Here is a 15104-nt window from a genome sequence, read left to right as displayed (position 1 = left end):
AAGATATAGAGGAGTTTCTCTAAGATCTAGTTGACTTCTAAGAGAACCAACCACTTTATTTTTTTTTTTCTAATTTTATTTTATTTTTAAACTTTACATAATTGTATTAGTTTTGCCAAATATCAAAATGAATCCGCCACAGATATACATGTGTTCCCCATCCCGAACCCTCCTCCCTCCTCCCTCCCCATACCATCCCTCTGGGCCGTCCCAGTGCACCAGCCCCAAGCATCCAGCATCGTGCATCGAACCTGGACTGGCACCACTTTAAAAAGTAACATTCTAAAAGTAAATTTTGTATGTTTTTCTAGCATAATTTTTAGTTACTAAAATTAAGAATTTAGTGATATTTTATTACTAAGTCCAAAAGTAAACCACGCATTGATTAAAAAAATTTTTTAATTGTCGTATAGTTGATTTACAGTGTTGTGTGTGCTAAGTTTATTAAAATAGTGACCTTACTTGGGAAATCACTTACCATGGCTAAACAGACAGGATGTTGCCCTGGGGAAGCTGCCCACGTGAGAAATGGCCCACCTGCCAGTTGTGGCCTGCAGTTTGGGTGGCCTGCTCTGTGACTTCACAGAATCGTGAACTTGTGCCCTCCCCACCCCCTTCCCAGGGCCTTCTTAGTGTTTTCATAAAAGGAGCATGACTGACTCTCTAATTCATCCCAGCTTGACCTCTCAGTCAGGTGAAAACTTGTCAAACTGTTTTCTCATGATGTAGTGTTAGAACAAACAAAAATTATATGGAATATGTTCTGTGGGCCAAACATAAGAACATAAGGTCATAGTGTATAGATGATGGCATTCAGAAATCATTACAATTTTTTTCAGATTCTTGGACAGTAAGTGATAATTGATGATTGTTTTACAGAGAGACGGGTTGTGGGGAGGAAAGGAGAGGGGAATACAGTAAAAACCATTGTTCTTTGAATTTCTCATTGGTCTGCAACATAGAATATAGGATGTTAAAATGTAGAGCTTTATATATGAATGAAAACTAGCCAGAAAGTTTTTTTTTTAAGCGTCTTAAGTCTTCAGAATGGAAACTGATCTCATCTGATAGGTCAGCCTGTTTGTGTTTTTCCTTCCCTTTTTGTCTGCTATTAAATTTATCAGAGAAATTCAGTGTTAACCTTAGAAGCGTAATCTCAACCGCCTTCATTTAATGTGGATTTTCATTGTCTGTTTTCTATTAACATTTGCTTTTGCCACCTTCTATGTGTTTGAATCCTTTGCTTAGGATGCAAAGGATGACAGAACCTAAATGTGTATGTGTGTGTATGAGAGACAGCAAGAGAGACAGAGATTGAAATAACTTTTTATGTGTAAAGGTGAATTCTGAATAAATCCTTGGAAGTGTGTGTTTTCCCTTGGAATTGGCTCTATGCAGCTGTCGCCTCCCCCCCACGTAGTTATGAAGTGTGGCTAATATGAAATGTCACATTGAGAAACCACCATGTACTCCAAAGATTGGCTATCTGGAACTCGTTCATTTCTCTGGGACAGTTCAAATGTTTACACATCCCCAAATCTCTTTTCCAATCCAGATGATGTACACACATATACACTAGTCAAAAATCCCCGGCTTTTTATTTTCCACTGGGATCTTTGCTTTCTGTTTTCAGGTTTTGGTGGTGCTCTGATGGTGCAAATATGAATTTGCCACTTAAATCTTTTCTTCTTCTTCCAGTTCTAGTGTGGGAATTTTGTGAATCTCCTTAGCATATTCTGGAAAGGAATGGGGCAGAGAGCTCTTAGTGGTTGACGTTCCCTGATTCTTTTGGACTAGATGACATTGTCGGGAGGTACGATAACCTGTCTGCGTCTGTGAGTGAGCGGAACGAGAAGCTGCAGATGACGCTGACCCGCTCGCTGAGCGTGCAAGACGGCCTGGACGAGATGCTGCTCTGGATGGAGGGGGTGGAGCGCTGCCTGCAGGAGCCGTGCCAGCTGCCCTTGAGTTCCACCGCTCTGCAGGATGTCATCAGTAAAAGCATCGTAAGTGACTTCAAACAAGTAGACCACTATTCAGTGGGGGAAAAACAGTATCTCAGGTTATTTAAAAAGTGTGGATGCTTTCATGCTCTGCCCGTCTCAAAGCATTTCACTCATCCTCGCTACACATTTTCATCCCTAAAATTCATATATCCTGGATTTTCCCATGTGCAGACATAAAATCTATATATAAAGTGTTACTGTAACATTATCTGCTTTTTTATATATCCTCCTCAACATACAGTCTTGAGTTGTAAGCCTCATTCTAGATGGCAGAAAGCACAACCCTCTAATTTTCTTTAGGGAAAAACAGACTTATTTTTCCTGGGAACTTGAACCTGTGTACTGTTGGGTTCTCTGGCTAAAATAGCACTTGATATTGGGTATATTCAAAATAATTGTAGGAAAGTTACTAAGCGGGTAGATCTTAAAAGTTTTTATCACAAGAAAAAAAATTGTAACTAGGTGTGGTAATGGACGTTACCTAGACTTATTGTAGTGATCATTTAGCAATATTTCCAACTATCGAATCTTCATGTTATATGCGCATGTGAACTCAGTTGCTCAGTCCTATCTGACTCTTTGAGACCCATTGAATTGGAGCCCGCCAGGCTTCTCTGTTTGTGGGAGTTTTCAGGCAAGAATACTGGGTTGCCATTTCCTTCTCCAGGGGATCTTCCTGACCTAGCGATTGAACCCACATCTCCTGTGACTCCTGCACTGCAGGCGGATTCTTTACCTGCCGGGGCATCGGGGGAGCCCCATTATGTTGTCCAGCTGAAACTGACTTACTGTTTAACATTATTGTAACATAATGTTATATATGTCAGTTATATCTCAGTTAAAAATTATATTGAAAAAAGTGTAATGAGCTCCAAAGATGGGTAGATTTAAGATGAATTTAAGGCATAAAGAGATGTTTCCTGAGTACAGCAGCGTGCAAAGTAGTGCCTGCACAGTCACATGTGCAAAGGAGCAGAGAGGGGCTGCTTGTACCTTTCCTGATCGTCGCTCATGGCAGACAGCGTCTCACACACTGGGCCCTGTTTGTTCGCCTGGCTTCAGCCCGCTGCCCAGGAGTTAATCAGATCAGTCTTGTCTGGCCTTCAGAAACCCAGCAGCGTGGCTAATCCCTGGGCTGCAGGAGATCCTGGGGTCGCAGAGTGGCAGCCACCTGCCGCGTCTCCAGGGCAGCCGGCCAGCTGTCTGCAGGCTCCGTGGTTGGCCGGGCGGGGGCGGGGGGTGGGGTGGGCTTGGGCTGGGGGACCCCGTCAGCTGGTCGGTCACTCCCGTTAGCTTCCTTAGTCACAGGTGGCTCAAGCTTCTGTTGTTGTGAATAGTAATCTTTACAAGTCTGTGACGTTATTTGTAAACATATTGCGCACATGGTCTTTGGTCCATTTCAGATGCTGGAGCAGGACATTGCAGGGCGGCAGAGCAGCATAAACGCCATGAATGAGAAAGTGAAGCGGTTCACAGAAACCACCGACCCGTCCACCGCATCCTCGCTGCAGGCCCGGATGAAGGACTTAGCCTTCCGGTTTTCAGAAGCAAGTCACAAACACAAGGAAAAACTTGCCCAGGTGGAGAAGCTCAAAACCAAAGTGGAGCGGTTTGAGAACCTCTCAGAGAAGCTCCACACGTTCTTAGAAGCCAAAACCCAGGCTCTCACTGAGGCAGATGTACCTGGGAAGGATGTTACTGAGCTGTCTCAGTTTATGCAGGTATGTCTTCCTTGGAACTCACAAGGCTGATCAAGTGTATCAGCAGCCAAGACAAGCGCATACATTTACGGGCAGAATTGCGATTAACAGGCATCATTTAAATTGCTGATGGATTGGAAAAGATCCGTGCTTTTCTCCTTTAAAAACTTCAGAGCCCGTTTCCTCCTTGAGGCCTCTGCTCATTGCCCAGAAGTGAACCCCATCTCTCATTTTCTGTATATCATAGATACCATGCATATCCTATTCCAGAACTCAGAGTAGAACGTAGGGTGCACTTTTAAATTAAAGTTTACCGTGTTCTCTTTCAGACAGCCTGCCTGCATGTTGGTTTACACTTAGATCGTAGGCAGGATCGTTCTCTGACATTCTGAGTAGCGTCATTTGCGTCCATACCTACAACTTGGTGGAAAGCCCTTTGAAGATCTGGCAACATCCTATATATTGTTTTATTTTTCTTATTGAAGTCTAGTTCATTTACAGTGTTGTGTTAATTTCTGCTGTACAGCAAACTAAGTCAGTTTTATATGTGTGTGTGTGTTGTTGTTGTTCAGTCATCCAGTCAGATCTGTCTCTTTGCAACCCCATGACTACAGCACGCCAGACCTCCCTGTCCCTCACCATCTCCCAAAGTTTGCCCAAGTTCATGTCCATTGCATCGGTGATGCCATCCAGCCATCTCATCCTCTGACACCTTCTTCTCCTTCTGCCCTCAATCTTTCCCAGCATCAGGGAGGGACTTTTCCAGTGAGTCAGCTGTTCGCATCAGATGACCAAAATATGGGAGTTTCACCTTGAGCATCAGTCCTTCCAACAAGTGTTCAAGGTTGATCTCCCTTAAGATTGACTGGTTTGATCTTGCAGCCCAAGGGACTCTCAGGAGTCTTCTCCAGCACCATAGTTCGAAGGCATCAATTCTTTGGAGCTCTGACTTCTTTATGGTCCAGCTCTCACAATTGCACATGACCACTGGGAAGACCAAAGCCTTGACTATACAGACCTTTTTGGCAGAGTAATGTCTCTGCTTTCCAGCACACTCTCTAGGTTTGTCATAGCTTTCCTGCCAAAAAGCAAGCATTTTCTGATTTCATGGCTGCAGTCACCATCTTCAGTGATTTTAGAGCCCAAGAAGAGAAAATCTGTTACTCTTTGCACTGTTTTCCCCTCTATTTGCCATGAAGTGATGGGGCTGGATGCCATGATCTTGGTTTTTTGAATGTTGAGTTTTAAGGCAACTTTTTTGCTCTCCTCCTTCACCCTCATCAAGAGGTTCTTTAGTGCCTTTTCACTTTCCTCCTTTAGAGTGGTATCATCTGCGTGTCTGAGGTTGATGTTTCTCCTGCCTGTCTTGATTCCAGCTTGTAACGCATCCAGCCCAGCGTTTCTCCTGATGTGCTCAGCATATAAATTAAACAAACACAGTGACTATAGACAGCCTAGTTGCACTCCTTTCTTAATCTTGAACCAGCCAGCTGTTTCATACAGGGTTCTAACTGTTGCTTCTTGACCTGAGTACAGATTTCTCAGGAGACAGGTCAGGTGGTCTGGTATTCCCATCTCTTGAAGAGCTTTCTACAGTTTATTATGATCCATACAATCAAATTCTTTGGCTTAATCAGTGAAACAGAGGTAGATGTTTTTCTGGAATTCCCTTGCTTTCTCTGTGATCCAGCAGATGTTGGCAATTTGATCTCTGGTCCCTCTTCCTTTTCTAAACCCAGCTTGGACATCTAGAAGTTCTTGGTTCACATAATGCTGAAACTTAGCATGCAAGATTTTAAACATGATCTTACTAGCATGCAAGATGAGTGCAGTTGTCTGATGGTTAGCACATTCTTCAGTATTCTTGGGATGAGGATTGACCTTTTCCAGTCCTGTGGTCACTGCTGGGTCTTCCAGATTTTTGACATATTGAATGCAATACCTTGATGGCATCATCCTTCAGGGTTTTGAGCAGTTCTACTGGAATTCTGTTGCATCCACTAGCTTTGATAATAACAGTGCTTCCTAAGGCCCACATGGCTTCTTCACTTTTCAGAATGTCTGGCTCTTGGTGGCTGACCACACCATCGTGGTCATCCAGTTCATCTGGGTCTTTTTTACAGTTTTTCTGTGTGTTCTTTCCATCTCTTCTTGATCTCTTCAGCGTCTGCTAGGTCTCTACTCTTTATGTCCTTTATTGTGCATATCTTTGGATAAAATGATCCCTTGGTGTCTCCGGTTCTCCTGAAGACTGTTGTTTTCTTCTAGTTTTATACACGGATCATTGGGGAAGGCCCTCTTGTCTCTCTGTGCTCTTCTTTGGAAATCTGCGTTTAGTTGGATACACCCTTGCCTTTCTCCCTTGCTTTTCACTTCTCTTCTCCCTTTTGCTATTTGTGAGGCCTCCTCTGATAACCACTTCACCTTCCTGCTTTTCTTTTTCTTTGGGATGGTTTTGTTTGCCCCTCCTGTACAATGTCACGGACCTCCGACCATAGTTCTGCAGGCAGAGTGTTTACAAGTTCTGATCCCTCGAATCTGTTCGTTACCTCTGCTGCATATTCATAGTGGGTTTAAGTCATACCTGGCTGGCCTAGTGGTTTTCCCCTCTTTCTTTAGTTCAAGCCTGAAATTTGCTGTGAGAAGCTGTTGATCTGAGCCACAGTCAGCTCCAGGTCTTATTTTGCTGACTGTTTACAGCTTCTCCATCTTTGGCTATTAAGAATGTAATTGATTTGATTTCAGTATTGGCCATTTGGTGATGTCCATGTGTAAAGTCATCTCTCATGTTGTTGAAAAAGGGTATTTGTGTATATATACTAATATACTAATATACTAATACATGTTCTTTTCCATATTCTTTTCCATTGTGGTTTGTCATCAGATACTGAGTGTAGTTCTCCATGCTGCACAGTAGGACCCTGTTTGTCCTCCTGCATCTAAGAGTCTGCCTCTGCTGATCTCAGACCCCCACCCCACCCCTCCCCAACCCCTCCCTTTGACAGCCACTGGTCTGTTCTCTGTGTCTGCAGCAACATCTCATGTTGATGTTTTGTAGGAATCAACATCTGAATTGCTAGAACGCAAGAAAGATCTGGAAGTTTTGCAGAACCTCTTGAAGGAGATCTCCAGCCATGGCTTGCCAGGGGATAAGGCTCTGGTATTTGAAAAAACAAATAATTTGTCAAAAAAATTCAAGGAAATGGAGGACACTGTCAAAGAAAAGTGAGCACCACTTAAGAAACTGAATTTCATTCCACTTGATACTAATTGAAATGCATGATTTTTATTTCTTTACACAGATAACCTGGAACAGTTTTAGAAACTTGAGAATAAGCATAGGGCTACTTTATAAGTCCTTCTGTGTTGCTAAGTCTTTTGCTGTTAAAGTGTATTTTTGTTAAATTGTTTAGGAGGGAAAGTGAATTTTTCTTGCATGAAAGTAGAAGGCATTATGTGAGGAGCACGGTGGTGGTAGTGTTTTACTGAAAGTAGTCTAAACTTACTTTAGTCTAAAATCTTCAGCAAAAGCCTTGAAATAACCTTGAAAGATAGCCAGTGGCCATGGCTTTCTGGACTCAGTTCAGAAACTATGCATCAATCCAATATAGTTCTGGATGTCTTTTTTAAAAAAAGTAGTTTGGTTTTTAAGGAGTTGTAGATCAGACATGCAGTATCACCCCACTCCAGTGCTCTTGCCTGGAAAATCCCATGGGCAGAGGAGCCTGGTAGGCTGCAGTCCATGGGGTCGCAAAGAGTTGGACATGACTGCGCGACTTCACTTTCACGTTTTACTTTCACACATTGGAGAAGGAAATGGCAACCCACTCCAGTGTTCTTGCCTGGAGAATCTCAGGGACGGGGCAGCCTGGTGGGCTACTATCTACGGGGTCGCAGACAGTTGGACATGACTGAAGCGACTTAGCAGCAGCAGCAGCAGCAGATCAGATATGATTCCATGAACAAACAAGATAAGACACAAAAGTGAACCTAAATTAAGGTAAAAAGCTGCACAGGGGTGAGCCTTGTGACTGAGCTTTGATTGAATATACTGTTGATCTCGTGCTAGTTTAAAATATATATCTGGTTTTGCCAGAATTCATATGGAAGCGCCCCCCCCCCACCCCCCGCCAAAGATAGAAAGTAACCATTTCTCTTTCAACTCTTTTTATTTCTTTAGAATTCTCTACCTGAAACTTCTGGGCGCTGTGGGAACTACTCACAGAGCTATCATTTCCATCCCGTTTAGTTCACATTGCACAGAAGAAATAATCTTGGTTTCCCTGGGTAAATCTAAGTTGTTTTTTTCTGTCAAATGGACCCGATGGTAAAACCGCGTGGTCCTCAGTGATTAGTTTAGCAGCCGCGGACTCTCTGCCGATAATCCACACCCCTGCACGTGAGCACACACGATCCGCAAAGTATCCAGGAGCCAAATCCAGTTGCCAGACCTCTCCTCAGAGCTGTGCATGTGCCAGGCGGTACCCTCCGTCCCTGGTGCTGCGTGTCCAGGGAGGTCTGTGTACAGTTCACCGTGGAGCTTTCTGAGTACCTGTGGGGGAGGCATCCATTAAAATTCAGCATCACTAGGTCTCACCTTGTGTTTTAGAAACTCAGTCCTGTCCTCTCTAAAGACCCAATTTGTCGTTCAGTTGCCAAGTCATGTCCAACTCTTCACGACCCCATGGACTGCAGCCTGCCAGGCTTCCCTGTTCCTCACTGTCTCCTGGCGTTTGTCCAAGTTCATGTCCATTGAAGACCAGTTTACCCATCCACTAAATTGACAGCAGAGGATGAGATGGCTGGATGGCATCACCCACTCGATGGACATGAGTTTGAGCAAGCTCTGGAGTTGGTGATGGACAGGGAGGCCTGGCGGAGAAGGCAATGGCACCCCACTCCAGCACTCTTGCCTGGAAAATCCCATGGACGGAGGAGCCTGGTGGGCTGCAGTCCATGGGGCCGCTAAGAGTCAGACACGACTGAGCAACTTCACTTGCACTTTTCACTTTTCATGCATTGGAGAAGGAAATGGCAACCCACTCCAGTGTTTTGCCTGGAGAATCCCAGGGACAGGGGAGCCTGGTGGGCTGCCGTCTATGGGGTCACACAGAGTCGGACACGACTAAAGTGACTTAGCAGCAGCAGCAGCAGGGAAGCCTGGCGTGCTGCAGTCCGTGGGGTCACAGAGTCGGACACGACTGAGTCAAGGAACTGAACTGAACTGGGCTGGACTGGACTGTAATGCAGCATAAACACCACTGGGTGGCGCTGTGCTTCCCTGACGTCGGTGGCTTGTTTCCCTTCTGGGTCTCAGCCTGCTGGCGTTTAGCACCGTATAAAGCAGACAGATCAAAGCACACTGACTGTAAATCATGTTAAAGATGTTTATATGGCCTTTAGAGTTTGTGTAGCACTGTAGAGAGCTGTTCCATATGGGTTACAGACATCATAACCGTTTTGTCTTGATCTGTGGACTCTACTGAAAACAGACAAGGACTTCACTGATTTCACTTGCCACCTAGGAAATCTTTCCTCCTGTATCTGAGGGTTGGCATGTGCGTGGGCGAAGATTTTTTTTTTCTTAATGTTAAATCTGATATAGGAGTAATAATTTGTTTATTAGTTATGAGTCCTTTGGGGTATCTCCCTTTGTGGCTTAAATTTGTCAATGGTGTTTGTGATCTAGAAAAGAAGCAGTATCTTCTTGTCAAGAACAGATGGGTGCCTTTCAAGTCCTGGTTAAATCATTAAAATCATGGATAAAAGAAACCACAGAAAGAGTTCCCGTTGTGCAGCCTTCTTTTGGTGCAGAAGATTTGCAGAAATCTTTGGAAGAAACCAAGGTGAATCACTGTCTGTGTTTGATACCAAGTTCTCGTTTGCTGGTGTCAGGAATGGCAGGTTTCCTTTTCATAGGAATAGGAATGGGAACGGAGGCTTCCTATTCATGTTAGATCTTCACGAATATACAGTGTATTTTGGTGAAACTTGTAAATCATGACATGAGTTTAACTGAACCTTTTAAAGGACACAGACTTGCAGTGAATTTGCTTTTTTAGAGAGATGTATAAGTGAGTTGCTAAGTGGTCCAAGTTGCTTTCGCCCCTATGTCTCTTAGTTTCAGTTATTTTTTATACTGTTTCTCATCATGTTAATAAGAGATGCTTTTCTTCAGTTCTGCATTTTGCCCTAGTTTGAACATAATCACTCAAACCGGTATCTGAAGATAGAAGTTATTGTCGTCTGACTCAGGTCTAAAACTTAGGACCAGTTATGGCAAGATTTCTACTCCAAATTTGTGGAGTCGTGTATTTTTTAAAATTCACTGAAGTTTTTACATTATTGTTTTTTGCTTTTGAGTGATATTTATCTAGTGCCCTTCTATGATTTCACTATTTTTACTTTTTTTGTGATAGCTTTAGATATGTATAATTTGAGTGGATATGCATGAGTATTTTGATTATTCATCATTTATATGCTTTATGTAAAAATACAGGTATTTCTACTTTGAATCTTATTATTTAACATATGCACATTTATTGTTTTTCTTTTCTCCTTATATTTATTCCAACTGTTTATGTTTGAAGCTCACCATGTAGTCTAATTTTTCTTTTTAAAATTTTGTTGAGTTGCTTGAATCTCCTTTGTTATGTACTATTTAAAGTTAAAAAATGTATGTTATGTTTGCTGATTCCAGTGCTGGAAGAAAATAATAGGATGAGTTTTAGATATTAAAAAATTCATTGAAATTTTGATAATTAAAAATCGCTGTTAAGTAGAATTCTGAATTTACATTTTTAAGAACACTTTCTAGTACCTTTCTTCTTGTAGCTTGGCTGTCGCCTAGTACAGTCTGCAGACTTACAGTTGACAGTTACTTTGGAACTCACGGCAGCTGGGGCCGGCCCAGCTTCCACTGTGGCTGGGAGCAGAATTCAGGATGGTGCCAACCCCAGTCCTCACTAGCAACAGTGTTAACAGTCACCTGGGCTGTTGGAACGAATAGAGATGCTGTTCTTCTCTTGCATCCACTCTCCCATAAGTCAGAAGCCACAATCGTCACTGTTTTAAGATATGTTTCAGATCCTGAATTATAATGTGTAACTTGGAAAAGATTACTAAGACTGAAAAATAATGTATTTTTATATCTCAAGAAATTACAAGAGAAGTGGAGCTTAAAAACACCAGAGATTCAGAAAGTCAGCGACAGTGGGAACTCACTATGTAACTTGATCAGCGCTGTCACCACCCCCGCGAAGGCCATAGCAGCAGTTAAGTCAGGTATGTGCGCTGTGTACATTTGTGGCAAAACCCCTAAGAATTGGGTCCACCCGTGTTTATTTCATGTGTTTATGTTATTTCTTTTAATTAATGCATAAAATAACCTCAGAAATACAAAGGGAAAGTGACAAGAAATATGACATGTCTAAACACAGTAAATGCTGCCACAGAAAAGTGTCTGTACTGTTCAAATTTCAGATCTCTTGGGTTTTACTACGATTTAAAATGTAGCCAAATTCATCTGTAAGAAGAAGGAGCATTATATTGGGAAAGGGGAAAGATTAGATTCCAGTTTGTTTGTTTTTACCTTCATAGATGGAAATGTAGCAATTCTATTTGAAACATTTGATAAAGAAATGCATCTGGTCTCCTGGGAAAAAAGGAAGTAAGGGGAGGAAACAGGTTTGCTTTTTTTTTTTTGTCAAGTGGACCTCTCAATTTATTCCCATCTGCTTTATTCTTTTATTCCCAAAGAAAACAGTCCTGTCTTAGGTTAGCCAGCATGTCTGAATCACAGTCTTGTCATGCTTCTCAACAGAAGGGGAGAGTCATATAAATAAGGGTTCTAAAATTTAAGTTGTAGATAGGGTTTTAAGTGCAAAACATTTATATTGTTGTCACTATCAGGTTTGAAATAATCCAAGAGTAGACTGCAGGCAGATCTCGCATCTTTATCCTGAGAGTTTCTGAGGGTCCTCTGTGGTTTATCTGCTCTTTCCACCCCCGACTGTCCCCATTGTGAGGCTGGCGTTCAGCTGGGCCTCTCCCTACACTGTTCATTCTGCTCTATTAATCCCATTTCAGGCAATACTTACAGTGTATGTGTGTGATGATCGCTTCTTTCTCTCCTAATCAGATTTCCTGAAATGTCAAGGTTTTGTTGTTTTTTTTTTTTTTTAAAGGGAAGGAATTCTGTGGTGTTTTATATTAGTTCTCCATGTCCTCTTTGTATTTGTAATAAGCAAAAAACATTTCTTTTCCCCTGCTCTTTAAAAACTCCCAAGCATGGTGGGAATTAATCTTGAGTATCCACAGGGCATTTTCACTTCCATTTGAAATTCCATGGTGTGTGATTTTTGTTTTACGGGGATAACACTTAGATTAAGATTCAGATATGTAAGTGTTTTTGTTCAGGTTTGTTCTCGTGTGTTTAGTTGGGGGAAATGTGTTTTGGAGAGAGAGCCAAGGCGTACTCATATAAGAAAGTCTTAATTGATTTTTTAAAAAATATTTTGATTATAAAAAGATACCGATGCTAGATGTTTATAGAATTAAAGAGAAGTAATTACTACCACTCACTGAGCCGTTCCTATTTCTAGGCAGTAGGGTGCCTGTCTTTAATTCCCACTGGGCTTTCGTGAGCCAGGTCTTCCTCTCCCCAGCAGCAGGGAGGGCTGGCTGCATCTGTGCAGACTCACAGGGTCATCAGTGGGCTGGTTGAAGCTCAGGTGAGACGGACACCAGGGCCCAGGGCCCCAGCTCCTATGCCTCCTCTCCCTGTGCTGATTCAGTGTGGTTTCTTTTACTTCTGACTTTTCCTTCATGTCTTTTTACATTATTCCACCTCCAGTAAACCCACGAAAAGACTGTCACTGCAGCAGACAGTTTCAGTTCCTTACATTGAGGTGGATGTTCTTCTGTCCGTCAGGCATTTATGCTTCAAGCAACACACACTGTAACCAGCTTCTGTGCTTCGGTGACTGTATCATTAAAATAACTTCAGCATTAAAGCAATTATCACCCCAAAATTGTCTTTTCAGTTCAGTCGCTCAGTCGTGTCCGACTTTGCAACCCCATGAATCGCAGCACACCAGGCCTCCCTGTCCATCACCAACTCCCAGAGTTCACTCAAACTCACGTCCATCGAGTCGGTGATGCCATCCAGCCATCTCATCCTCTGTCGTCCCTTTCTCCTCCTGCCCCCAATCCCTCCCAGCATCAGAGTCTTTTCCAATGAGTCAGTTCTTGGCATGAGGTGGCCAGAGTACTGGAGTTTCAGCTTTAGCATCATTCCTTCCAAAGAACACCCAGGACTGATCTCCTTTAGAATGGACTGGTTGGATCTCCTTGCAGTCCAAGGGACTCTCAAGAGTCTTCTCCAACACCACAATTCAAAAGCATCAATCAAGTTGTCTTATAGATTAATAGTTAATGATTAATGTATCAGTAATCTAAAGTTTCTGAAACTCTGGAGTTTAAATTGATCGTGTTATGACTTTAGGAGTAAATTTTATACAGAAGAGAGGACATAGCTTGATCTTTTAAACCTTCATTTGATTTTGAAATTGAATCACTATTTTAAATTTTAAAATATAATAACATTTTAAAATAATTACTGTTTATGGGGTTTGTTTTAATGCCACCTGGGCTTCCCCTGGTGGCTCAGATGGTAAAGAATCTGCCTGCAATGGAGGAAAGTTTGATTCCTGGGTTGGGAAGATTTCCTGAAGAAGGGAATAGCAACCCATTCCAGTATTCTTGCCTGGAGAATCCCATGGACAGAGGAGCCTGACGGGCTACAGTCCATGGGGTTGCAAAGAGTCTGACACGACTGAGCAACTATTTTTTTTAATGCCACCTGCTATTAATACACATGTAATATGACAGAAGTCTATGATGACTTCAGTTTTAATATTTTTGCAGGTGGCGTAATATTAAATGGTGAAGGAACAGCCACAGATACTCAGGAAGTTTTGGCAAATAAAGGTAAATAGTAACTTTAAATGTTTCTTGATTAAATAACTTTTTTTTTTTTTTTGAGAAAGAGAAAATCTTTTTAGGGACAAAAAGTAATTATATCAAAATTTCAAACTTTGAATTAAAATGACATAAAAATAATCATGTTCTCCATAAATAACATATTTATATAACATTCTGTGCAGTTTTGTTCATTTGAAGGTAAAATCTGGTCGTTTAGTTTGGCATTTTGTTTATATTTCCTTCTTTTGGGTTAATTTGAGGTAGTTTCTCACTGGGGATAACATTATTTGAGCTATTTTTTAATTTGATGCCTGAGGAATTAATATGTAACATTTCATGGTTTGGGTAGTTTATTCCATGTAAAATATCTATCTCATTTCACCGGTATTATGCAGTGTCCTTAATGTATTGGTCATGAAGTACCATTGTAAGATGAAAGTGACATTTTAGTTCTAAAAACTCTATGACTTTATCATAGTAGACTTAATCTTGACCACATGTCAGGTTGGCCAAAATAGTTCGGTCGGGTTTTTCAGTAACGTCTTATGGAAGAACCCTAACAAACGATTGATCAACCTAATAGAAGGAAATAGCACCTAGAACCAGTTTTTTTTTCTGGAGCTCTAAATACCCTGAAAATGTGTCGGTGTTAATTTTTTTTCTTACGTTTAGGCTTAACATCCATTAAAAAGGACATGACTGACATAAGCCATGGCTATGAAGATCTTGGCCTCTTGCTTAAGGACAAAATAGGCGAGCTGAGCACCAAGCTCTCCAGACTGCAGAAGGCCCAGGAGGAGTCCAGCGCCATGATGCAGTGGTTGCAGACCATGAGCAACACTGCCACGAAGTGGCACCAGGCGCCAACACCTGTGGACACGGAGGCTGTGAAAAGCCAAGTCGAACAGAACAAGGTATCGTCCACGGGAGACACGAGGGAGCCATCAGGGCCCAGAATGCGCCCTCAGGCTCACGAGCCGGTTCTGGTTTCCCGCCCTGTAACCGCCAGCAAGTCGTGGGCCAGCTTTGTCGGATGTGCCTTTCTGTAGATGGATCCTAACAGTCACTTGTTTTTACCCACAGACGTTATAAAGATGAGTGAGCTGTTGGGTGCAAGCAACTTTGACTTTCCAGCTCAAGTCTGGGATTTTAGCCAGTCCTTATTGGAAAAGATGTACTTAAGGGCCAGGTGTATTAGGAGTCTGTTCTGTCCAGTATAAAATAGGGGAGCTCACGCTTTCCCTTTCTTCAATAGACAGTATTTCTTTCTACAGCTTTCAGGGTTAGAAAAATGGTTCTGTACGCTAGCAGTGCTGGCAAAAATGTCTCCAGATGACTGACTTATCTTTGAGCTCTATACTGTGTTATCCAGAAAGCTGCTCATTCACTAGTAGAGTCTCAAGCCTCTCTCAAG

At 42.2% G+C, this 15104-nt stretch overlaps 1 protein-coding gene across 21 annotated transcripts in view; it reads left to right on the top strand.

Annotated features, from left to right (window-relative positions):
* The window catches only part of DST (dystonin), a 516386-nt gene that overhangs the window by 388864 nt on the left and 112418 nt on the right, over positions 1-15104 (top strand). For all 21 annotated transcript variants that reach the window (XM_070361385.1, XM_070361379.1, XM_070361397.1 and 18 more), the window contains 7 exons: positions 1798-2006; positions 3410-3727; positions 6765-6931; positions 9396-9552; positions 10864-10990; positions 13634-13696; positions 14363-14604. In XM_070361385.1, coding sequence (XP_070217486.1) covers positions 1798-2006; positions 3410-3727; positions 6765-6931; positions 9396-9552; positions 10864-10990; positions 13634-13696; positions 14363-14604 — 1283 coding nt within the window. The remainder of the gene's footprint in view (positions 1-1797; positions 2007-3409; positions 3728-6764; positions 6932-9395; positions 9553-10863; positions 10991-13633; positions 13697-14362; positions 14605-15104) is intronic.

The sequence above is a fragment of the Bos mutus genome, chromosome 23 (genome assembly GCF_027580195.1).
Source record: "Bos mutus isolate GX-2022 chromosome 23, NWIPB_WYAK_1.1, whole genome shotgun sequence".
NCBI classification, from domain to species: Eukaryota; Metazoa; Chordata; class Mammalia; order Artiodactyla; family Bovidae; genus Bos; species Bos mutus.
The sequence above is the reverse complement of the archived record's forward strand: the minus strand, read 5'-3'. Positions and strand labels throughout refer to the sequence as shown.